Raw genomic sequence first — 23560 nt, forward strand, 5'->3', positions numbered from 1 at the left:
TGGGGACATGGGATTCCTGGTATGTCCTGCTGAGTTGTGCTATGAACCTAAAACTGATCTATAACACAATGTTTATTAGTGTTACATTATAAAAAGTTATTCTCAGACGGATTAAAAAGTCAATGTTTAAAAACATTAAAACACAGGTGCCTGGGTGGCTCAGTCAGTGAAGGGTCCAACTCGATTTCCGCTTAGGTAATGGTCTCAGGGTTGTGAGATTGAGCTCCATGTCAAGCTCCATGCTGGGTGTGGAGCCTGCTGAAGATTCTCTCCTTATACCACTCACTCTCTCTAAAAAGCAAAAACAGAACAAAACCAGGGAAATACATTTGAATATTTTTTCTGACTTGAATGTGGAAGGACTTATAATCAGAAAAGTTAACATAAAAGAATTCATGGTTAGCTAGATTTCCATATGATTTCATTTAGTGTTTACTAAGAGAGAAAAGTATTTTAGGAATAATCTTAATATATAAAGACATTAATATCTAAATAGGGAAATGCTATGAATAGGCTATCAATGAAAAGTAATTTGAAATTGCTAGTAGATTGTGGGAAAATTTCAACCTAACCTAAGTAATCAATACACATTATACAATTGGATTTAGTTTTTTTTTTTTTTTTTTTAATTTTTTTTTCAACGTTTTTTATTTATTTTTGGGACAGAGAGAGACAGAGCATGAACGGGGGAGGGTCAGAGAGAGAGGGAGACACAGAATCGGAAACAGGCTCCAGGCTCCGAGCCATCAGCCCAGAGCCTGACGCGGGGCTCGAACTCACGGACCGCGAGATCGTGACCTGGCTGAAGTCGGACGCTTAACCGACTGCGCCACCCAGGCGCCCATAATTGGATTTAGTTTTAAGTTTCATGGAATATTTGATGTAAATATGTCAAAATATTTACAAAACATATTTGTTAGACAACATAAGACAAAAACCTGGACCCACTCACCACTGGAAGCAAACTTCAGAACACACTTGATTATGTGTGTCCTCCCAGTGTGGTCCTGTTGGGTACACTGTTTTCTCAGCCTCCCATTCTTTCAATTTCCTTTTCACGTTTATCACTTCTGCAATAAAAAGTTTGCCCATATATGTATTTATCTGCAAGCATTGTATTACTTAATTTTGCTTATTTTTAATTTCCTGATTGATTTCTCTTAGTCTCTTTTTTCCCCGTTTGTAGCATTTGCATGATGTTAAAGAAGATACGGGGCGCCTGGGTGGCTCAGTTGGTTAAGCATCCGACTCTGTTTTGGTTCAGGCAGGTCATGATCTCACAGTTTGGGGGATCGAGCTTTGCGTCAGGCTCTGTACTAACAGCATGGAGTCTGCTTAAGACTCTCTCTCCCTCTTTCTCTGTCCCTCCCTTGCTCGTGCTTTCTCTCTCCTCTCTCTCTCTCTCTCTCTCTCTCTCTCTCTCTCTCTCTCTCTCATAAAAAAAAAAAAAAAAGATACACAGATGGAAGGGATTGCATTAAATCTGGATTTGTATGGGTAGAGAATATCAGTATCACCTGGGGGCTTGCCACAGTTACTTGGACCAACTCAGACCCATTAGGATGGCTTGTATCAAAACCAGAAAATTATAAGTGTTGATGAAAATGTGGAGAAATTAGAACCTTGTGCACTACTGGCGGGAAAGTAAAAGGGTGCACCTGCTGTGGAAAACAGTTTGGTGGGTGTTTAAAAAATAAAACATGTAATTGCCAGTTCACATGGCAGTTATGCTTCTGGGTATATCAAAAGCAGGATCTCAAAGACATATTTGTACACATGTGTTCATAGCTATGTTATGTGCTAAACGTGGAAGTAACCCAAGTGTTCATCACAGATGAGTGGATAACAAAATGCAATGTATATGTGCAATGGAATAATATTCAGCCTTAAAAAGGAAGAAAATTCTGTAACCTGCTACAACGTGGGTGAACATTGAGGACATTTTGTTAAGTGAAATATGTCAGGTACAGAAGGACAAAAACTGTCTAATTCCACTTCTAATTCCACAATTCTAAGGTACTTAGATTCGTCACAAAGTCGAAGTAGTACAGTGGGTGCCAGGCGTTGGGGGAGGAGGGGAAGTACTTAGGGACTAACGGGTGCAGAGATTCAGTTTCACAAGATGAAGTGAGTTATGTGACTGGATGGTGGTGACTGCTTCAGGACATTGTAGATGTGGTTAATGCCAGTGAACGTACATGTAAAAATGGTGACGCTGGTTTATGTTATGTCTATTTTACCACAGTAAGAGAAATTGGGGGGAAAATTAGTGGGAAGTGTTTGGTTTTGTATTTTTATTTTTTAAACTATAAGCCTCTTGAGAATCACTTTCTGAAGGAGTTCATCTTCCTAAGGGGAGCCGAAAAGATTGAGGAGGTGTTTTTTGTTTTTTCTTTTTTTGTCTATCATGTCCCTCTGAGGCCACCTTGGAAGGTAGATGAAAGATGAAGCCTATCCCTTCTTAGTGGAACTGATGGATCTTCTGAGGAATTTATAATTATTTGCACAAGGCAGTAGTATGTCTGTAAGAGACATATTAAAAAATTAAAATATGGAAGAGTTGAGTTTGCTTTAGTGTGATCCTAGAGGAAAGGTCAGTCAGAGACAGTTGCATGGACAGTTGCTCAAGTCCCAGCAAGGAGAGGGCAGAGCACAGCTTAACCAAGGGGACCAAGGTCCAGTGTTTCGGGCAGACTTTGGAATTTTGAGGGGTTCAGTTTAGTAGTAATATGCATTCAGGAGAGAAGGCTGCAGACTTGGGTGTGTTCACATCAGTGAAGACCTTAAATGAGAAGCTGTCTGTACATGGGAACTGAGACACTCATTTCCTAGGATTTTATTGATGAACAGACAAATTGCTATCTGTGTTTAATATCTAGCCACGTTATTAATCACGTTAAGTCAACAACAGAAGGACTTTTATCTGTTTTACTGCTATATTGCCAGAGCATCTATAACAGGCATGTCTGAACTATGTTACCAAACAATGATTTTAGATTTCATAAGAAGGAAAATCTCAGTGGTTGTACTTTGGTGCTTTTATGATGTGTCTCAGACATCATCGTGCTCTCCTTTCATGGGTCTGTGTTCTTTGCAAGGCTCTCCTTGGGCTCCTGAGTGTCTTCCTTGTGATGTGTGTACCTATGTTGACTCAGTTCAGGCAGATCTCAAAACTCTTTGGTTTTAACTTTACGTGTTTTCTGAAGTGTGTGCTGCTTAATTCTTGAGTCTTGAGTTTAACCATTTCTAGCAGTTAAGTGACCTCCCTTGCAGAGTTTCTGCTATTAGTGTCCCCACTGTATTCTTTTGGTTGTTATGTCATATAAATAGTTATATTTACTATATGGTGTTATTTTAAAACACTAGCTTTGGTTTTATATATTTCCTGTAGTTCTGAATAAATCATTCTTAATTTTTCATATATGTACTTAGAAAAAATGCAAGTTAAATTACATGTTTACAATGATATGATTACTTACTACTCTTAAACCCTTTGTGTCACATTGTCCTCTCTTTTACTTCTACATGTCATAAACCTGATGAGATCTAACAATTGTATCTTTGCTTTAAACAGCCAGTTATCTTTTAAAGAAATTAAGGAAATTCCTCTTGTGTTCCCCCACATATCTACCATTCTGTAGTGTTACCTAATCTAGAAGTAGTGTCCCCCCTGTGTAGATTCTCCTGGCATGTATTCTGGACCATGTTGGTCCTCTCTGACCTTACAGTAGTTCATGTATATATCAAACTTCCTCTGCCAGTTTTAGGCCATTTCTGGCAAGGACTACAGTTTTTTCATTTTTAGATAATTCAGTGTATCTATCGAGCACAGAAAATACTTACTTTTTTTTCTTTTTTTTCCTTCTTTTTTAATTTAATTTAATTTTATTTTTTTCTTTCAATATATGAAATTTATTGTCAAATTGGTTTCCATACAACACCCAGTGCTCATCCCAAAAGGTGCCCCCCTCAACACCCATCACCCACCCTCCCCTCCCTCCCACCCCCCATCAACCCTCAGTTCTCAGTTTTTGAAAATACTTACTTTTAAGTATGTAAGTAGGGTTGAAGTAGTGTGTTTTTGACTGAGCATCTGTATAACCTGACAACGTATAGTACCATAGTTCACCATTAGATGTCACTCTGTAACATACTTTACATTCTTGCCAGACAATTCCTTACCGAAACGCTTGTCAGATTCAGAAAGTTGGCATTGCTTAACAGCGCACTTACACTGATACATAGTGGTTTCTCTCTAAACACACATTCATAAATTATAATTGTTACTACCTTTTAATTCTACGTCTAAGTCTGTACTGAACCCAACTGATTTTCCTTAGTTTTCTTTAAAATTTGAATGCTGGCTTTATTTTTTGCTTATTTTCTATGTGGAGCAAAGTCTGCAAATATTACAAGTAGTGGTGGGAAGAAGTAGGATATTCAAGAATACCTTCAAACGTGTTCAGAATTCTTCTGTTAGTAATGCAATTTGAAAAATACCTTATTCCAGGAGGCTGACTGACCCCACACTCATGGGCGACTGCTGGTTTTGTTTGGGTGTGTCAGAGAAAGAGGGAGAACGGACTTGGCTCTGAAGAGAAACGTAGAGGCAGAGAACACGGAGACCTGTAGGCTCTGCTGGCCAGTCCTGGAACACAGGAAAGTGCCAAGAATGAGATTCCTTCACTCATTCCCACCCTTACAAGATAGGAAAGGTCAGGTCAGGGGGGGTTTGATGTTCACCTTATCCCTAAGGGTGGCCAAATGCTAACCCATGTGACGATGTAGGGATCAGGTGTCTCAGGGCCGAGGGCACTGCTGACAGTCCAGCCCCTCTGTGCCCAGCTGGGAGTCCAGTTGTATGCATGAGCCTCTCCTGCAGCACTGTTGCTCAGTCGTGTTCCCCGCACACCTGCCAGAACACAGCCAGTGACCATTTTCCTCACTTCGCTCAGAATATTGAAATTTGAATGAAACAGCGATGTTGTTTCTGAGTGATACAATGAACAACCCCCCCCTCCCCGCCCCCGCCAGCCCAAGCATGTGAACATTCACGCAGATGCGGATCCACCCATGTCCTCTGGGACACCAGCTCCCAGCCTTTCACACCTCAGCCAGAAATAACTATCTTACAGTTTCTGTTTATGGTTTTATTTGGAAAAAAAAAAAAAAAAAGAATGTTGTCATTTATCAGCATGGTTTTATAAAATTCAAAATTTAAAACCCTGAGTATAATAAAATACCAAAGAATAAGGACATTTGAATCCATTTATATTGATCTGTCAAATTATACACAATGTTATTATCAAAAAATGAAATTTTATGTTCTGCTTTTGCTTTACAATAAGATATGCATTTTTTTTTAATACGTTAGTATAGGATGACTACTAACCCTTATCGGGAAGACCTTTTTAATTCTTTGGTCTTAAAATGACATTTTTTAATGAAATAATGAAGCAAATGACAATTTTTGTGAAGTAATTGGTAATGTCGGTGTAGAAAATACAGTAGAAAGGGTGTCATACTCCAGACTACAGTAGTGTCCTCACCAGGAGTTAGGACGTGCTGAGACTGTTACTCACTTATACTGATAGAGGTGCATCTTGTAATCCATATATTTTTTCCTTATGTTTTTGTGTATTCCTACAGTTAAAGAAGTGAACAGGTCATGGCACGTTTAACAAAAAGACGACAGGCGGATACGAAAGCTATCCAGCATCTTTGGGCAGCCATTGAGATTATACGGAACCAGAAGCAAATTGCCAACATTGACCGTATTACAAAGTGAGTAATTTAAGCAAAAATATCCTTGTGAAGTTTCCTATAAGATTTTTGGGGGGCAAAGGTCTAAAACCAACTTATTTATTATGCTCATCAAGGCATTACAAAGTAACAGTCACTTTTTGCCTTATATGTAACTTATTAGAAAAATAATACAGAAGCATAGGCAACTTGTGTTTAGATGTTTTGTAAAGAAATATTAGAGAAGTAAAATACCAGTGTGTACTACTTACAATAGCTTTTTAGTTCTCAAAGATTTTTTAACTCTTGGGAACAGATCTTTATGTCTTTTTTATCAAAAAGGCTTTGCTTTTGCGTAAACTGTCTAAAACCAGTGTGCTGTTTGTTGAGTGTTCACTGTCACACACGTTGGTCCCTAGTCCACTAACCAGGACTTTCTGACCATTTCATTCTGTGTTTTGGAAATTACATTACTTTGGTAGACCAAGATTCAGGATAGAAAATTATCAGAATACTTTATGAATTCTCTACTTACCTGTTATATACTGATTATAACAGAGTCTTCAAATGGAACTTGATTTTGTTCCTTTGTTTCTCTGAGTATTTTTAAGGGAACAAAGCTAAATCCATCTTTTTTTAAATGGTTGAATGATATTTTTTGGTAATTTAGATAGAATTTCTTTATTTTCTACACATTCCTTAGATGCTATGTATAAAAGTGGAAACAAGTGATTTACAAAAGTTCATTTAGTGCTTATTTTTGCCTTTATTAATAAGTAACAAAATTGAATACCACATATTTTTGTCTCTTACCTACATTCTGTTAAAGATTATAAAGTTTACTCGAGAGGGCAGGGACCAGAGAAGGAGAAAGAATAATGCCATGTGTTGCTCTAAGTCCACATTTAAAGCTGCTATGTACATGTCCTAGCTCCTGAGGGCCACTAGCATAAAAATATTCGGTAACACTTGTATGGAAAATAAGAATAAAATAAAGAGCACATTATAATTAAATTCAAATTAGCATGTTTTTATAAAACAAATAATTTGGGGGTGTTTTACAAAGTATAGGTTATAGTGAGATGGTATTGGCATAAAAACATGTTTTCAAAACCTCAAGAATAACAGCCATACGTATTTTCCTGTGGTTGGGATTTTTTAAAAACATAGTTTATGTCTGTCAAAATTACCTACAGAAGGATGTGGAAATAAGATGCTGCTCTTTGGGTTTAAATTTTAAACTTCAGGTCATTCCAGTTTGACAGAACTGTCCCGGTGTTGGAGGCGCTTCTTCCTCCCTGGGCCGGCACCTGCTCTGGGAGCCTTGGAGGCGTCTCCTGGTGCCAGGCGTCCATAGTTGGACCGCGAAGGTTGCTGCTAGTTGATGGCAGTGGTGGTGCAGGTGCCGCGCAGGTGATGTGACATCTGTGTGCGTTCTCGTGAGAGAGAAGAGGTTCGTAAGGAGGAGCGCACACCGTGTCGTGCCCTTTCTGCATTAGGGATTGTTGATAAGCATTCTCTTTTCTCCCTTCTCTGTCAGCTCAGCGTTCAGGCTGCCAAGGCTGACTTTTCTCCATGACCTCAGGTCCGTAGATCTTAAGATACATATGAATAAATGTATTCACCTACCAAAAATTATTGTTTTATTAGTGTCATCTACAGATGAAAAAAAATTAACCAGCGGGTAACTGTTTAAGAGTGGTGGCCGGTGTCTCTTCCACTTCGTCTGAGAGGACCTTCTTCCTTTCTGTTACGGGTGCGCTTGATGGTACAAAGAAGAACCAGACAGCACTGTTTCTGGCACAGCCTGTGTGTCATTAGTTTCCTACCAGGCCATCAGCCCCAAGGAGGAGCTGTCTGCCTAACCGCCTGGCCTGCTGCCTTAGCTCCTGGGTTGAGCTGGTGTCCTTGTCACCACCCTGGCCAAGGCAGGTTGGGAGAAGCATTGCCCCATGATAGGAAGACAGGTGGCTGTTCTGTATTCTAAATAGGTAAACACTTTTCAAGTCTTACATTCACTTAAAATCGAGTTGCTCCGCTTACTTACAGCGGAGGCTGAACATAGAGTTACCTTTTAATTTTTACACGTATGGCGAATTCCTGATGGCTGTAGCAGAGTTACTGCGAAGAGGGCATATGTGGTCATCAAGGTCCTTCTGTGTTATGTCTGGTGATGGACTCCATTGTAGGAATGGAACCTGTCTTCAGTCAACACTTTTTAACAGTTTTGGGCTTTGGGATCATGGTTCTTTATGATATTTTGAAGCCTGGCAAACCCCAGACACTGTAGTTAACTTCTGTGCAGTGTTTTAGTTCTGCTTGTTTTTGTTTCTGTTTGAAAGTCTCTTTGAGGTCACCTTCAATCTAAAGGTTTTCATTCATCCTTGTTGTTGTTTTCCTTCGCAGTTTATTGAAGAAACTGGTTCATTTGCTCTAGGTTTCCCACAGTCTGGCTTTTGCTGGTCGCATCCTGTGGTGTATTTGTTTCTCTGCATTTTGTGGAAATTGGTAGTTTTCTGGAGGCTTGGGTGAGGTGAGACTCCTTTGCAGTAGCATGTGGTCCTACCAGGAGGTCATATGCCCATTTCTCATGCGTGAGATTGGCAGTCGTGATGTACAGCGAGTAGTACCCGTGACTCATTAAGGATCATCAACAGGATTACTTCCATAAGGATGTAAACTTGCCTCTGCATCCTGTGTGGCAGCCCCATGGTGTGTCCATGTCCAAAGGGAGAGTAACTGACTCTTTCCCTTTATTTGCCAGTGTTTAAAATGGCATCCTCTCCTGGTAACCAGTTAGTTTTTTTAAAGGGCCATTCGGAATTCATGTGTTTAAATACTTTTGATACGTTTCAGTCCATTTCTGACAAAATCCTTATTTATGCTCAAATTTTTCCATCTTTCACCAGTTGGAGCCTCTCCACATTGACTCCTAAAGTGGCTTTCTGCTTTTTCTTGCAACAAGGTTTTTCAGGCTCATCTGTTTTATACCCTTGGAACCATTGATTTCTCCAAGGGGCTCTGATTTCCTTCACTTAGAAATTGTATTTCAGAAGCATGTCTGGCCCTCAGTGTGCTCACTGCTGCTTGGTTGATCTTTCCAGGCCTTTTAGAGGGCAGAGGAAGTATATATAATTTTAAGACAAAAGAACACCCTATTAATGAATACTGATATTTTCCATTTGAATTTATGACTACTAGTTTTTCCCAAACTCTTCTACCAAAAATGTTTCTCTCTTCTTACATAGTAAAGACATCATGAATCGTAACTAGTCGGTTGTTTTATCCAACATTATATGTCAAGCTATTGCAGAGTAACCACACCAACACTAAAACCAATAAATAGTATGTTTGATGGAAACCATCTAAATTACTTTACCCATTGTTTTCAAACAGTTGTACTGATTCTAACCTGCCAGAGGTGAGAGCGATTACATGTTCTACTTTCTTCCTCACAATTGGCATTTGGACTTCGTCTACAAACAAGTATTCATTTTATGGTTACCACCAGCCCTTCTCTTGGTATTCACAATTCATTCTCTGGTAGATTCTTTTTATTCTTGTTCCCCAAGTTTTACTGAGATGTAATTGACATATAATATTGTGTTAGTTTACAAGGTGCATGACATAATGATTTTGTGTTTGTACCTATTGCAAAATGATCACCATGGTATGTTCAGTTAACATCCATCACCTTGTTTTTCCTGTGATGAGAACTCAGATCTGCTCTGTTAGCACCTTTCAAATACATAATACAGTGTTATTAACTGTAGTCAGCATGCTGTCCGCGACATGCCTGGGACTCATTTATCCTATGACTAGAAGTTTACAGCATTGGCTCCCTTCACCCATTTCACCCAACACTTGCCACCACCAGTCTGTTCTGTTTCTGTGAGCTCAGTCTTTTTAGATCATACAGTGTTTGTCTTTCTTCATCTGACTTCCTTCACTTAGCATAATACCCCCAGGTCCTTCCACATTGTCACAAAATGATAAGATTTCCTTCTTTTTGGCAGAATAATAATTCCGTTGTATATACACCACATCTTCTTTATGTATTCATCTGTGGACGGGCACTTAGGGAGTTTCCATGCTTTGGCTACGGTGAGTTTGCTGCAGTGAACATGAAGTGCACATACGTTTTTGAGAGTGTGATTTCATTTCTTTCAGATAAATACCCAGAAGTGGGATTGATGGATGGTACAGTAGTTGTGTTTTAATTTTTTGAGTAGCCTCCATGCTGTTTTTTCAAAGTGGCACAAACATCTAGGAGATTCTTAAGGTTTCATGAGAAGTGATTTTCAAGTTCTTGCTGGTTCTTAACAGTTGGTTGCAGCCTTTTTTACTGGAAAGTCAGTTTGGCTGGGTATAAAATCCTTAACTTCTTTCTTTTTTAGAGTTTTTATAGGTTATGTATGCTGGCTTATAGAGCCTCTCGTGGTTGCCATGTACCCTAGGAAAGAAGCCTGTGCTTCTTTACTAGTTTCTTTTAATTACCTCTCTCTGTTTTTAAACAGCTAGTGTTCTGTTCAAAAAAGGAGTAGAAAAGGAATTATAAATGAGAGAATCATTGTTGAGATTTATTGTGTATTTCAAGTATTTAAAAAGTATAACTTCCAGAAACTTCTTTAACAGGTTCTATTATTTGGGATGGAGAGTACTTTCACCAAAGGAGTCCTTCTGAAACCAAAGTACATCTATGGGATTAAGTTTGATTTTTTAATTAATGGTGAAGCTGTCTCTCTGTTTTAAAAGTACAGATTTATAGATTTGATTTCATGATAATATAAAATTCCATAGTTCTCATTTGGGAGCTACATAAACACAGATAAATTTTGACCTCTCATTAAAAAAAATTTTACAGTTTTAAAAATCAAAGGATGTTTTCTGATGTTTAGTCATCATAAAATTGAAACAAGTCACTTTATCATAAAAAAAATGAAGTACAGTAGTCAGTTGAGATGAAAATAAGCACAGGCAAGGGTAGCTTCTCTTTTAGTTGAAAAGTTTATAAAGGCTAACTTGTGAGTGGCACATATGGATTCGTAAGTTCTGTGAAATTTGAATAGGTGTTGTGAAACTAAAGCTTTGAAATGTTTGACTACTTGATATTTATATGAAACAAATATTTATAACAATTTTATGCTTCAGATCATAATGTTAGCTCTTGTTTTACAGTTTTTAAGTCAAAGAACAAAGATTAAGAGTCAGGGGCACCTGGGAGGCTCAGTTGGTTAAGTGTTCAACTCTTAATTTTGGCTCAGGTCATGATTTCACAGTTCGTGTGTGCACGTGCATGCTCTCTCAAAAATAAGTAACTAACTTTAAAAAAATTAAGACTCCTATGACAACAAAATCAGTAACCAGTGAAATTTAGATTTTCAATCCCTGAGATTCCTAATAGTATTCCTAATTCATTATCATGTTATTTTTCTAAATTTCACCTATATGTTAATATTCCATAAAAGTAAGTCACATGTGTCACCTCTGTTTCCTCTTAAATCCAAACATACTATTCATATCTAACTTGGATAATTATAATGTGGCATTGGAATTTTGTAAGTATTCTAAGTAGTAGTTGTGATTTAAAGACCTGTTGAAACAAGCATGGCCTTTATGTTCACCTACATGTTCCAGCATTATGGGCGGCTTAGTGCTGTTGGGAGAGGTCGGCTCACATCTGCTCAGTGCTGGGAAACGCAGGTGTGTCTGAGCTGCCTTGAGCACCCCTGTGATGGCCTGTGTTCAGAGGTGACTGTGCTTGTGGCTGATGTGATCAGGCCAACCCTGGGCTGGTAGACTAGTCCCATTCAAATTAACGTTTCAGGTTAGGGCATCAATTAATTACATGTGTTGCTTACTTTAGGGTCACACCCCACTTATAAAATGTGACCTCTGAACTCTTGTGACATGTTTGGCATTGAAATGTGTGAGTTTTCCTGGAGTCCTTCCCGTCGCTATAGGCAGACGTAAGCCTGCACTGCAAGTCCCTGTGTGAGGGCTGCCTTTGAAGTTGCACTGGGTACACTCTTTACTCACTTGTTTAAAATTAACTTATGAAACTTCTAGCAGCTATTATGTCACAATTGTGCTTTGTCTCTATGTCAGCTGATTTTCTTTTCTATCTTTGTTTTTTTTTTTGTTTTGTTTTTTGTTTTTTGTTTTTTTTTTTTTTTGGAGGGGAGGCAGACAGTACAAAAATATGGAATGTTTCACAGATTTTCATGTCACCCTTGCATGGAGCCATGATAATCTTCTGTGTGTCGTTCAGTTTTAGCACACATGCTGTGGAAACAAACACTCTGTCCACTCCCTCATTGGATTTGTTGGAGAGGAAGGTGATGGCCCCTGTCTGCTACTTTGGAAATAAGTTACTTTGAAAAACTACCATCTAATAATAGACTGTGGATGTAATCCCAAGAATTCTTCCCAGAATTACTAACCACATACCCTTTTCAATCTACAATGATTTATTCTTTATTGCATTTCTTTTGTGATAGTGGATGGGCAGGTAACTTTACCACCGTTACATCCTTATTTTTATCTTGCATAATAACAGCCTTGCAGAGGAAGTAACTGATTCTGAACAACCGTAATCTACAATTCCACAGAGAGCTTTCTCCTGTGTGCACAATTCTTGGGCCCTCCTCTTGGCTTGGATTATTGGCTAGCTGTTTTCATGGTTGACATTTCTTTGCAGTTCTGTGAAGGAAATATACCGCTAAGGCACAGAAAAGTGTAAACAACCATTAAAGTATAAATTAGTGTTACCAAGTAGTAGAGGCCCCCCACACGGAATAGGGGCCAGCCCTTCATGCTGGCTGTCCGGGTTATCCGCACTCCATGCCTTAGTCAAGGGGTCGCTGCAGTCAGGAATTTGTAGAAGGTGTGGGATTAGCTGCACCTGGGAGTTTGGACAGGTTTCAGGCAGCGTTGGATCAGATGGACTGGAAGACTTTTAGGGAAGGGAGATGAGAAGGCAGAGCATCAGACAGGGAGGGCTGCTAAGGCCAGCACAGAGGTTTTTAACCTGTAGCCAGAAGGGAATAGTGAGTTTGTTTGGAATATGGAAATAGAGTAAAATACACTCATTTTTCCCTCCCCAGATAGAGCGAATGTTCCTCTTCAATGTTACATGTGTGCGGGCTCTCCCCTGCTCTGGCCTGGGTCTGAGCCCTCCTCATATCTTGCCTGTGCAGTGGCAGCAGGTTCCTAATTGGGCTTCCAGCTTCCCACTCTTGCTGCTGCTCTGTTTCTTCCCATCTTTGGAATCAGAGAGATTTTTCCAGAGCACCATCTGACCACACGCTGCATGATTGAAAGCTTTTTTCTGTTGTTCATGAAGCCTGAATTCTTGTGCGAAGTTGATACTCTCTGGGCCTTCCTCTTCCCCGTCATCTGCTGCCATGACCCACCTGGTGTGCTGTTCTCGGCGCCCGGGACCCCTGCAGACCCTCGGATCCACTGTGATGCACACTGTGCCCGGATGCTGACTCCTCTCTCAAGTCGTGTCCCTGAGGAGGCTGTTCCTGACCCCTTCAAGTGAACTCAACCCTCATACTTCATCAGTATTTTTCTAGATTTTAGATCTGATTATATTCTTCTTAAGATCCTTTCTTTTAGGGGCGCCTGTGTGGCTCAGTCAGATAAGTGTCCAACCTTAGCTCAGGTCATGATCTCGCGGCTTGTGAGTTCAAGCCCGTGTTGGGCTCTGTGCTGACAGATCAGCCTGGAGTCTGCTTCAGATTCTGTGTTTCCATTTGTCTCTGCCCCTCCCCTGCTCACACATTGTCTCTCTCTCTCAAATATAAACATTAAAAAAAATCCTCTGTTTTATTTCCTCGTTGTGCACAAAGTGCCAATACCTGAACAGGACATTTGTGTGAGCCCTTCGCAGTCAGACCCTGACTGTCCTCCTTTTCATGCCCTGCTGCTCGCCACTAAGGCTTCGTGTGATGAGACTCTTCTCCGTTTTCTGAGCTATTGTTTTTGATTATTTTGTATTTTTCCTTCTTAATCGACAAAACATACCCTTTTAAGATTCAACCAGATAACCGTCTCCTGTGAGGTATTGATTCATTCCTCACTGTAACCAGCCCCATTATCCTTGTTCTTGGCTCACATAGTGATATGTGTGAAATTCAGTTTTATTATTTATTATAGTCTCTTACTACTATAAAAGCATTTCCACTTCCTGTGCTGTGAGCACCTTGAAGGTAGGGCACACATCTTTCCTCTCTTTAGATCTTAGTATGAAGCCAGTAGCTAGGGAAAGGAACTGGGAGAAGGTTTCTAGGTAACCGTAAGTATTCAGTTGCACGAGCTGAAGATGTGGTTTCCAGGAGGCTTAGAATTGAGAAGCAGCCCTGTGCTACTTCGTAGATTTGTGTGAATTCTGCCCACTGCTCCATGAGGTCTGTTTTCCTTCACCTTATTTTGCTGATGAAGGTCTTGAGACCCAGGCTTATGAGATCTGGCCTAAAGCCATGTGGGTTGTTAGTTGCAGAAGAGAAATACGAGTATAGATCTATCTGATGTCGCAGTCCAAACTTTTAATCTTCATTGTTTCCTTTTGGTGTTTGGTGGGTCTACATTTGTATCCTTGCTGGTGTTGAAGATGTTAATTTACTGTCATGAACATGTGCTTCCAGATTATCATGTAACAGCAGCTCCAACGTTCATATTAACCCTGCTTTATGGGCGAAGAACGTGAGGCTGTACAAGCAAATTATTTGTCTAGATTGTTAGGAATAACCTTTCTTCAGAGTATATTCTAAATTTTAAATAAATTCATCGATGAAGGATCTAGAAAGGTGTTCTTTAGGTTATGAAGTTTATTTTTGTCTGGTGCAGTATTAAAAAGAATTGTTGTATACCCATCTATAAAACACCTAGTGGCAGATCATTGTTACTTTGTTTTGTTTTTTTTTTTTTTTTATGTGGTAAAGTACACACACATATAGTTTACAGTCTTAACCATTTTTAAGCCTACAATTAGGTGGCATTAATTACATCCAGACTGCTGTGCTGCCGTCTCCACCATCCATCCCTGGAACTCACTTCATCTTGTGAAGCTGAATCTCTGCACCTGTTAGTCACTGAGTCCCCATCCCTCCTCCCACAGCTCCTGGCACACACCATTCTGCTTTGACTCTGTGACAGTGACGACTCTATATCCCTCAGAGGCGTAGAGTCATATAGTAGCTGTCTTTTTACAGCTGGTTTCCCTCAGCATAATGTTCTCAATAACACACTCTGAATTTTCTTCCCCTTGAAGGCTGAATAATAGTTGCATGGAGTGTGGCCACATCAGTTATCTATTCACTTCGTGATGGATACAAGGGTTGCTTCCATGTTTTACTATTATGAATAATTCTGCTGTGGACATGGGTGGACAGATCTCTTTGAGACCCTGCATTCAGTTCTTTGGGGTATATACCCAGAGGTGGAGTTGTGGGGTCATAGGCAATTCTGTTTTTAATTCTTTTGAGGAACCTCCATACTGTTCTCCACAGTGGCTGCACCAGTTTGCATTCCCACCAGCAGTGCAAGAGGTTCCCTTTTTTAACATCCTTGCCAACACTTGTTATTTCCTGTCTTTTTTATTTTAGCCATGATGACAGGTGCAAGGCGGTATCTGATTGTGGCTTTGATTTACATTTCCCTGATGATCAGTGACATTCAACATCTTTTCATGCTTATTGGTCATTCTCGTATCTTTGGAGACCTGTCTCTTCAACTTCTTTGCCCATTTTTGAATCAGGTTGGTTGGTAGTTTCACAGGTTCTGTATCTCTTGTGGATAGTAATTGCTCACCAGATCCATGATTCACAAATGTTTTCTTTCAGTCTGGGAGTTGCCTTTCTACTCTGTAGACCGTGTCTCCTGTCGTACAAAACTTTAGAATTTTTATGAAGTCCACTCTCTTTTTTTCTCTTTTGTTGCCTGTGTCCTTGGTCACATCCAAGAAATCATTGCCAAATCCAGTGTTGTGAAGCTTTGTGCTGCATATTCTTCCAAGAGTTTTACTGTCTGGGGCCTTACATTTAGGTCTCTGACTGATTTCGAGTTAATTTCTGTATGTGCTGTTAGGGAGGTGCCCAGCCGCCTCCTTTGTGTGTGGAGATGCAGTTTTCCCAGCTGTGTTGGTTGAAAAGACCGGGTTCCCCATTGAGAGGTCTTGGCCCCCTTGTCAGAAACCCTTTCACTGTATATGTGAGGGTCTCTTTCTGGGCTCTCTCTTCGATTGCATTAGTCTGTATGTCTGGTTATGCCAATGCCACGTGGTTTGCCTACTCTAGCTTCGTGTAGTAGGTTTGAGATGAGGAAGTGTGAGTCCTCCAGTTTCTCCTTAGTTTTAGATTATCTGGGTTATTTAGGGTCCACTGAGATTGCACGTGTTATTTCAGGATGGGTTTTCTATATCAGAAAAAAATGTCAACGGGATTTTGATAGGAATTGCACCGAATCTGTAGATTGCTTTGGGTAATACGGACATTTTAACGATATATGAATTCTTCCAGTCCACAAACATGGGATGTGTTTCCACTTACGTCTTTACTGTCTTTCAGCAGTGTTTGGCAGTCTTCATCGTGCAAGCTTTTCTCCTCCTTGGTTAAGCTAATTTCTACATATTTTATACTTTTTGATGCTATTGTGAGTGGAATTATTGTCATAATTTTCTTTTCAGTGTGTTCATTCTTTGTGTATAGAAACGCAGCTAAATTTTGCGTTTCACCTTGTGAGCTGCTACTTTGCTGAGTTCATTTGTTATGACGGCTTTTTTGTGGAGTCTTTAGAGTTTTCTGTGTGTAAGATAATAAAATCTACAGAGGTCATTTTACTTCTTATTTCCAATTTGGATGCTTTGTATCCTTTTATCCAAATGCTCGGGCTGAGGTGCCTAGTGGTATGTTTACTAGCAGTGGTAGAAGTGGACGTCCTTGTCTTGCTCGGGACCTTACAGGAAAAGCTCTTAAGTTTTCACAATTGAATATGATGTTTGCTGTGGGCTCATCATCTATGGCCTTTGTTATGGTGAGGAGGTTTCTGTCTGTACCCGGGTGGTTGAGTGTTTTCATGATGAGAGGATGTTGAATTTTGTCACACCTATCTACTAAGATGCCTCCGTTCATTCTGTTAGCATGGTGTCATGTGTACTTAGGTGCATGTGTTTAGCCATCCCTGCATCTATAAAGCACCCAGTGGTAAAGCATTATTATTGAGGATATTTTAGTGTAAGTAAACTAAATAACCAATTGGCAGGACACTTGGAAAACAGGAAGCAGAATAGTCACCTATAATTTCTCTGTCCACAGTCAAGTAAGAGACCCGCTTTGATCTATTTCTTGTCATTTTTTTCTATGCTTGTGTTTTTGTTGACGATTAACCTTTGACCACGTTGTTCCATGGTCACCATAAATTATTATGGTAGCGAGTGCGTGGTATTCCAGTAGGGGCTGGGGGACACTTCCGCAGCACACCGAGAGGGGGCGAGGGGCACGCAAGGTAAACCACTGTAAGGTTCGCATCCTGTTAGTGTATTTGCCTTCCAGACAACCACAGGGGGTTGACACTATTAATGTTATTTTGTCACTAGGCACTCTGAGATGCAGAGAAGTTAAATAACTAGCCCAGGGCCATGTAGCTGGTTGATCATAAGAGCAGCTGCTCGGGCCGAGGTCTGTGTGACTTTATAGGTCTGGCTTCTCCCACTATGCTTGTCCTGCCCCCCATGCCTCCTCTGTCCAATTCTTATGCGTTCAAGTCTTCTAGTTGTATAGATACGTAGTAATGCAAATATGGGGTGTAAGCCGGGAAGGATAAACGATAATCAGTGCAGGAACCCTGGTTTAGAACATATTTGGTGCCAAGCCCTGGGCTGAGCACCTGACAGTCATTCCAGCCCTATAGCTAACTGTGTGTGATCACCTGCGCATTTGTATCGTGCTGGTGTCGTTTTGTCCTCGGATGACTCGGGTGTTTCCAGTGTTTACACTGTGTTCAGTAGTCTCCGTAAATTGTTGTCTTTCTGCCTGTTTTGATGATTTCTACATGATGGTCACTCGGGTTGTCCCCAGCTTCCTTCTGCCACACATGGCCCCCCAGCGCTCTAGTCCTTCACCAGCACAAACATGAGGAGTCAATTAGTGTGTCTGTCCAGGAGCAGAGTTCCTCCTTGATTACAGGACGCACATGTACCTATTTGGCCTCAGTCTCGAGAGGATGCCCCACTCCGCAGGGCATGGGGTTTCATGCCCACGTGTCTGCTGCTACTTGCCATTGTTCATCTGCACACATGCTGTCGCTGAGATATTTTAATTTACGTTTCTGTATTCATTCATGAGATTAGGCAGCACTTGGTGTTCTTACAAGGTTGGCCTTTACTTTCTGTGGATGCCTGTTCTTATCCTTTGCCTATTTTCCCAGTGGGGTACTTGTCTTTTTCTGTTGATTTGCAGAACCTCTTGTTCTTCTAGACATTAATTCCTTTATATATGTCACGCTTTGAAATGTCTTTTCTTGTTCTGTTGTCTGTTAATTTTTCCCATACTGTTCTTTGTTGAACAGAGATTTTTATTTTGAGGTCATCAAGTTCATTGCTTTTGGCCTAATGTTTTGTGCTTTTGAAATTTTATTTAAGGAATCCTTCTTAATATGGCTGCAAGAATATTCTGGAGTATATTCTTTCATTAACTTTAGAGTTTTACCTTTCAGAGTTCTTTAATCCATTCATTGTTTCTTTCCCTGATGGTGGTGGGAAAGGGCCCAGTTTTAGTTTTTATTTTTCTCTTCTATGCTATGTTTGTCTTCTCTTTTGGAACTTAAGCTTTAGGATGAGAGACCCCTGTCGGTATTTTAGGGCCTTGTATTTTGTTAGAGTGCCATCATTTGCCCACTCAGTGAGCATGGTAGTAGGTAAGGGTTTGTTTCTGTTTTGTGGATCAGTGAATGCCAAGAACCAAAAAATAGGAAGTGGCACGTGGCATTGCCTCGTTCACGTGGTTGCTGGATGTTGAGTGACCGTGGGCTCTTTGCCTGCAACCTGTTGTCCTGTCCACAGAAAGCTTGAAATCTTGAGTGGACCAGCACCGATTGTGGAATCAGCTCTCCTGTGAACTAGCAGTATTTCCGCGAGGAAGTCCCTTTCCTTCATTTCTCTGCAAATTGATGCCCCCATGTAACCTCCATCTTAATGAAGATACAGAAGGTTGTTCCCTGTCTCCAGCTGCAAGCAGCCCCTGATCTGCTTTTCACTGCAATGATTAGCTTTGCTTGTTCTATAGTTTTATAGAAGTGGAATCACACAATCCATTCTTTTCCATGATTGCCCTGATTTCTTGGTCAGCAGGTTTTGAGATTCATTTGCTGTGTATGTTGGTAATTCATTGCTTTTCATTGCTGGGCAGTATTCCAGTACATGGATATACCACAGTTTTAAAGTCTGTTCACCTGCTGAGGGACATTTAGGATGTTTCCATTCGGGGGCTGTTATGATAAAAGCTGCACTGTGCTCTCACGTGCAGGTGTAGATGATGTGTATTCAGATAAATGCCTAGGGATGGAATATCAGTACTTGGGTAGGGCACTGATGGAAGTTGTGCTATACATGTGAAGCAGACAAGCCAGGAGAAGAGGGTGGAGGGTGGACATTTTTTAATGTGTGTGTGTACATTGTGTTCATATGTGTATATCAGACATGCACCATGTATTTTTTCAGAATGTCACTCGTTCTACATATATTTTGGGGACAATTAGAAAAAGATGTAAGCACAGTAAATAATAGAGTAAGGTCGGCTGGTAGATGGAGATTGAGGAGGAAAGGAGAAAGGAAGGTCAGGCTGCAGAGTGGAGCCAGGAATAAAGATACTGCAGGTGAATTGTCCCTGAAGCCCCACAGCTTGTAAAGGATGTGTTACCGACCTGGCCTTTAGTTTTCTAGTAGCTAAAACCAGGGGAAACCTCAGATTTTAACAATGTCAGTAACGGAGTCAGTTGCTGAGGTGAACACAGCCATTTCTAACAGTAGTAATGCCAGAAAGAGATTTATTCTTAATGTTTTCATAAAAGTAACCATTTTATGTCCATTGCAAAGCTCGTGTCGGTTGGCAGAGTCTTGTCCCGTGTTGCATAGTTAGAGGCTGAGGCCTCAGATGCAGTTTTAATTAAAAGGTCCTTGTTACATACACGAGTGAGGCGGAAGGGTGCCTGCTGCTGCTTGTGCTGTTTCCAGCTGGCAAGGCAACCAGACCTGAAGCTGGCAGCACATTTCCATGTCAGGCATGAAGCCCACACTGCCCCTCAGCCTGTTGTGAGTTGTGCAGCCCCACACAGATCAGGTTGCCTCACGGTGACACATGCACTGCGAAATGATGTTGTTAAAAGTTGGTGAATGTGGGGACATGCCTGATTGAATAGTGTAAGAAAGTACCCTGTAAGATGTATAATTCATCGTTACCGAAATTGAGAGTTCTGAATGTAAACTCTTTCCCTTTTTATATAATGGAACCGGTGTTAACAAGAAAGTAAGCAGTATGTGTGTCCAGGAAAAATGTGTTTTTTTCCTCCAAATGAAAACTTTGCTTCAGATTTTTAAAGTTTCCATCTAACTGTAAAATAACTACAGATTTTACTTTACTGATTTTAATTAAAGTCACGGCATAAATGATGAAGTAATAATTTACAGTGTGCTGTTTGATGTAATTAAAATAGAGCAATTCTTTTTTAAAAAATTTTTTTGGTGTTTATTTTACTTAAAAAATTTTTTTAATGTTTATTTATTTTTAGAGAGATAGAGCATGAGTGGGGGAGGAGCAGAGAGAGAGGGAAACACAGAATCCAAAGCAGGCTCCAGGCTCTGAGCTGTCAGCACAGAGCCTGACGCCAGCCTCCAACCCACGAAGCTCTAAATCATGACCTGAGTCAAAATCAAGAGTCGACTCTTAACCAGCTGATCCACCCACCCAGGTGGTCCTAAATTTAACTAGTTCAGAAATGAGGGAGATAGGATTCAAGGGTTATGGTTAAACAGGAATTCTGAAAGGAGGCAGAAAACGTAGCACATTTTGGCTCTCCTTGTTGGGTTTTCCCCAGAGTCACCCTGGAAATCCATGGTGAACAGTTGTCTGGTATTGAGCAGGAGGGCAGACGTCTAGAAGGACCACCTTCCGGATTCTGGCCTTGGACCTGCAAAACTAACAGAAGCCTGCCTCCTGCGCGTGGGCTGGCTCCTGTGCGACAGGTGTGTGTGAAGCAGGCGAACGGGCTTGGGGGAGACCCACCTTCCTCTAGTGAGGTGCTGATCGCTCTAGATGCTTTGTGGTGTTTGTGTTGTGTCCTGGAGAAGTTCCACACCTCTTATGTAGTCAGATGTTGTGGCCCTTCTCTGTTGTTCCCATGGCTTTTATACTCAGAGTGTCCTTTAGCATCAACAGATCAGATCAGCGTTCACTTAAACTTGTATTTTGTTTTCCGGTCCTGGTGTTCTTAGTGGAATCTTTTCAGCCCTCGAGCACGTGCCTTGGGGCAGCTGTGGCAGGTGTCAGACAGTGAAATTAGAGGCAGGGCCAACTATATTCAGATTGTCCAGAAGACACTCAAAACAGGTTTGTTATATTTTCATCCAGATGAAGACCTCTAGATTCCAGGATAGTGTGGGGCTGTTCGTGAAGGACGGGATACATGTTCATTATGTCTTTTCCATCAACAGAAGACGTGTCAGATTGGGTCATATTTATACTGGTGTCATCAGTGTGTCATTTCCCAGTATGTGTATTTCCAACAACATGATACAAGTGGCTGAGGTTCAGATCATTATTGGAAAGGTTAAAGGTAGATAATCACTTTTAGAAAATTACCACTTGTGAGATTTCTTTTGTAAAAATGTTCAATCAGCAGTGGCTGTTTACCACTAACTATATATATATACGTATATACGTATATATATATATATACGTATATATATACGTAATATACGTATATATATACGTATATATATATGTGTGTGTGTGTGTATGTATGTGTGTGTGTATATATATATGTATATATTCTGCAAGTTCCAAGACTATATATATGTATAGTCTTGGAACTTGCAGAATTACCTCGGGGGAGGTGACCCACCGTAGGATTTGGAGCCTGTTGCTTGGGTGCACTTGAGGGCTGAGCAGCAGTTGGGAACTCTTTGGGGACAGACTGCAGGAGAGGGGATGGGTAAGATGAGATAAACCTTACTGAGAAATCCCAGAGAAATCAAACATAACATTTAGGAAGTATTAGACCTTTATGTACTATTTCATGATTCATCCTAAGTGAAAGTAGAATAGGAAACTAGTTGGCCACCGTCTGTGCATCTCAAACCCAGTCTGCTAGTTTTGTGTCTTTATTTGATGGAGATAAGTCCCTGTGATGGGTCAGCAGCGTGTAAGAAAGTGAGAGGCCTGGCAGGACCTTAGCCTGAGTTATTAACCCAAGCGTTTTCACGTGGAGCAAACTTGCCTGAAGACCTGAGAAAAGGAATAATGAGCTGGCACCCTCTGTTGTGTTTAAGGTCCTGCACACAGCAGTCAGTTCTAGACTCGTAACTAACTCATGCAGGCCAGTCTTAGGCTTGTCCATGTCCTTGCGATGGCTCATCACTTAATCAGCGTCTACAGCTCTCCAAGTCCTTCTTCCTTTTTAAGAAGAGGCAAGAATCACTGCTGTTTTAACAGAACAGAGTAAGGAGTTGTTCACGTTTAGGCATTATTTTATGAGCTGTGTTTGTTGACTCTTGCCAACTTACTGGTGATGTCTGTCACAGTAAACGTTAATCAAAGGTCTTGCGTTACTCACTAAAGTTTTGGATGTGCTGTGTAGACCACACACACAAAAGGAGCCCTTCAGCGCAGTGTTGATAGGTATGTAGTTCACCTTTGTCCTACCTGGTATGTCGTTTTGCTAATTCATTGTTTCCTGTTTTGAGTTTTGTTACTCTTAGATTTTGCAGTCTTTTATGTGTTTAAAGCTCTCTTTTGTTTCTTCTATCATTTTAGTTCTTACTTGGCCCTTAATAGAATATATAGACACTTTATTCCAGTTCATTCTTATTTTTGCATTACACTTAAAATTTGATTTATTCAGAATTTATGGTACAGATCTAGATTATTTTTATCCAGATTGCATTTAGTTAGTTTACTATCACTTGCTACATATTGTTAAAATTTCCCTTCTTTTGTAATGCTTGCCTCTCATAATGAGATTTTTGTGTACTTGGACCTATTTCTAGGTATTCTGATCTTTTGTTTGAATGTTTCTGTCCAGTGCATTGTTTTTAAATGGTTGGTACTGTCAGCAGTAATAAAATTTTATGCCAACCTGATTATTGTCACTTTCCCTAGAAGTATTTCATAATAATTTCTGTGGGGCAGAGTTAGTCGTTACTCATTTTTCTTCTTAATACATTTTTATGATATCCTTTCTTTCATTTGTGGATGTTTCTTAAGCTCATAAAGTCCTATACTGAGACATCGTGAATTTGGTCCCTCAGACAGAAAAAAAAGCCCGCATAAAGTCTATAGTTACAAGTGCCAGTGTACTACATTCTACAGTGTTAATTATGACATTAAGAAACGATTATCTGTCGGGGCTCCTGGAGGGCTCAGTTGGTTAAGCGTCCAACTCTTTGATTAAGGCTCAGGTCACGATCTTGTGGTTCACGATGTGGTTCACAGAGCCCCACATTAGGTTCTGTGGTGAAAGTGTGGGGCCTGCTTAGGATTCTCTCACTCTCTCTCTCAAAATAAATAAACTTAAAAAAAAAAAGGAAAAAAAAAAGAAATGT

At 40.4% G+C, this 23560-nt stretch overlaps 1 protein-coding gene and 1 non-coding gene across 12 annotated transcripts in view; one reads left to right on the forward strand and one right to left on the reverse strand.

Moving 5' to 3' along the window:
* The window catches only part of ZMYND11 (zinc finger MYND-type containing 11), a 134221-nt gene that overhangs the window by 53789 nt on the left and 56872 nt on the right, over window positions 1-23560 (forward strand). For 10 of the 11 annotated variants that reach the window (XM_042990911.1, XM_042990912.1, XM_042990909.1 and 7 more), the window contains exon 2: window positions 5650-5784. In XM_042990911.1, coding sequence (XP_042846845.1) covers window positions 5669-5784 — 116 coding nt within the window. In that variant the 5' untranslated portion in view covers window positions 5650-5668. Of the gene's footprint in view, window positions 1-4385; window positions 4716-5649; window positions 5785-23560 lie in introns of those variants that run through there. The other variant, XM_042990910.1, reaches the window with a different exon arrangement.
* Window positions 11939-12043, reverse strand: LOC122240651. Its single transcript, XR_006220425.1, has one exon. It is a non-coding gene; the product is annotated as a U6 spliceosomal RNA (small nuclear RNA).

The sequence above is a fragment of the Panthera tigris genome, chromosome B4 (genome assembly GCF_018350195.1).
Source record: "Panthera tigris isolate Pti1 chromosome B4, P.tigris_Pti1_mat1.1, whole genome shotgun sequence".
NCBI classification, from domain to species: domain Eukaryota; kingdom Metazoa; phylum Chordata; class Mammalia; order Carnivora; family Felidae; genus Panthera; species Panthera tigris.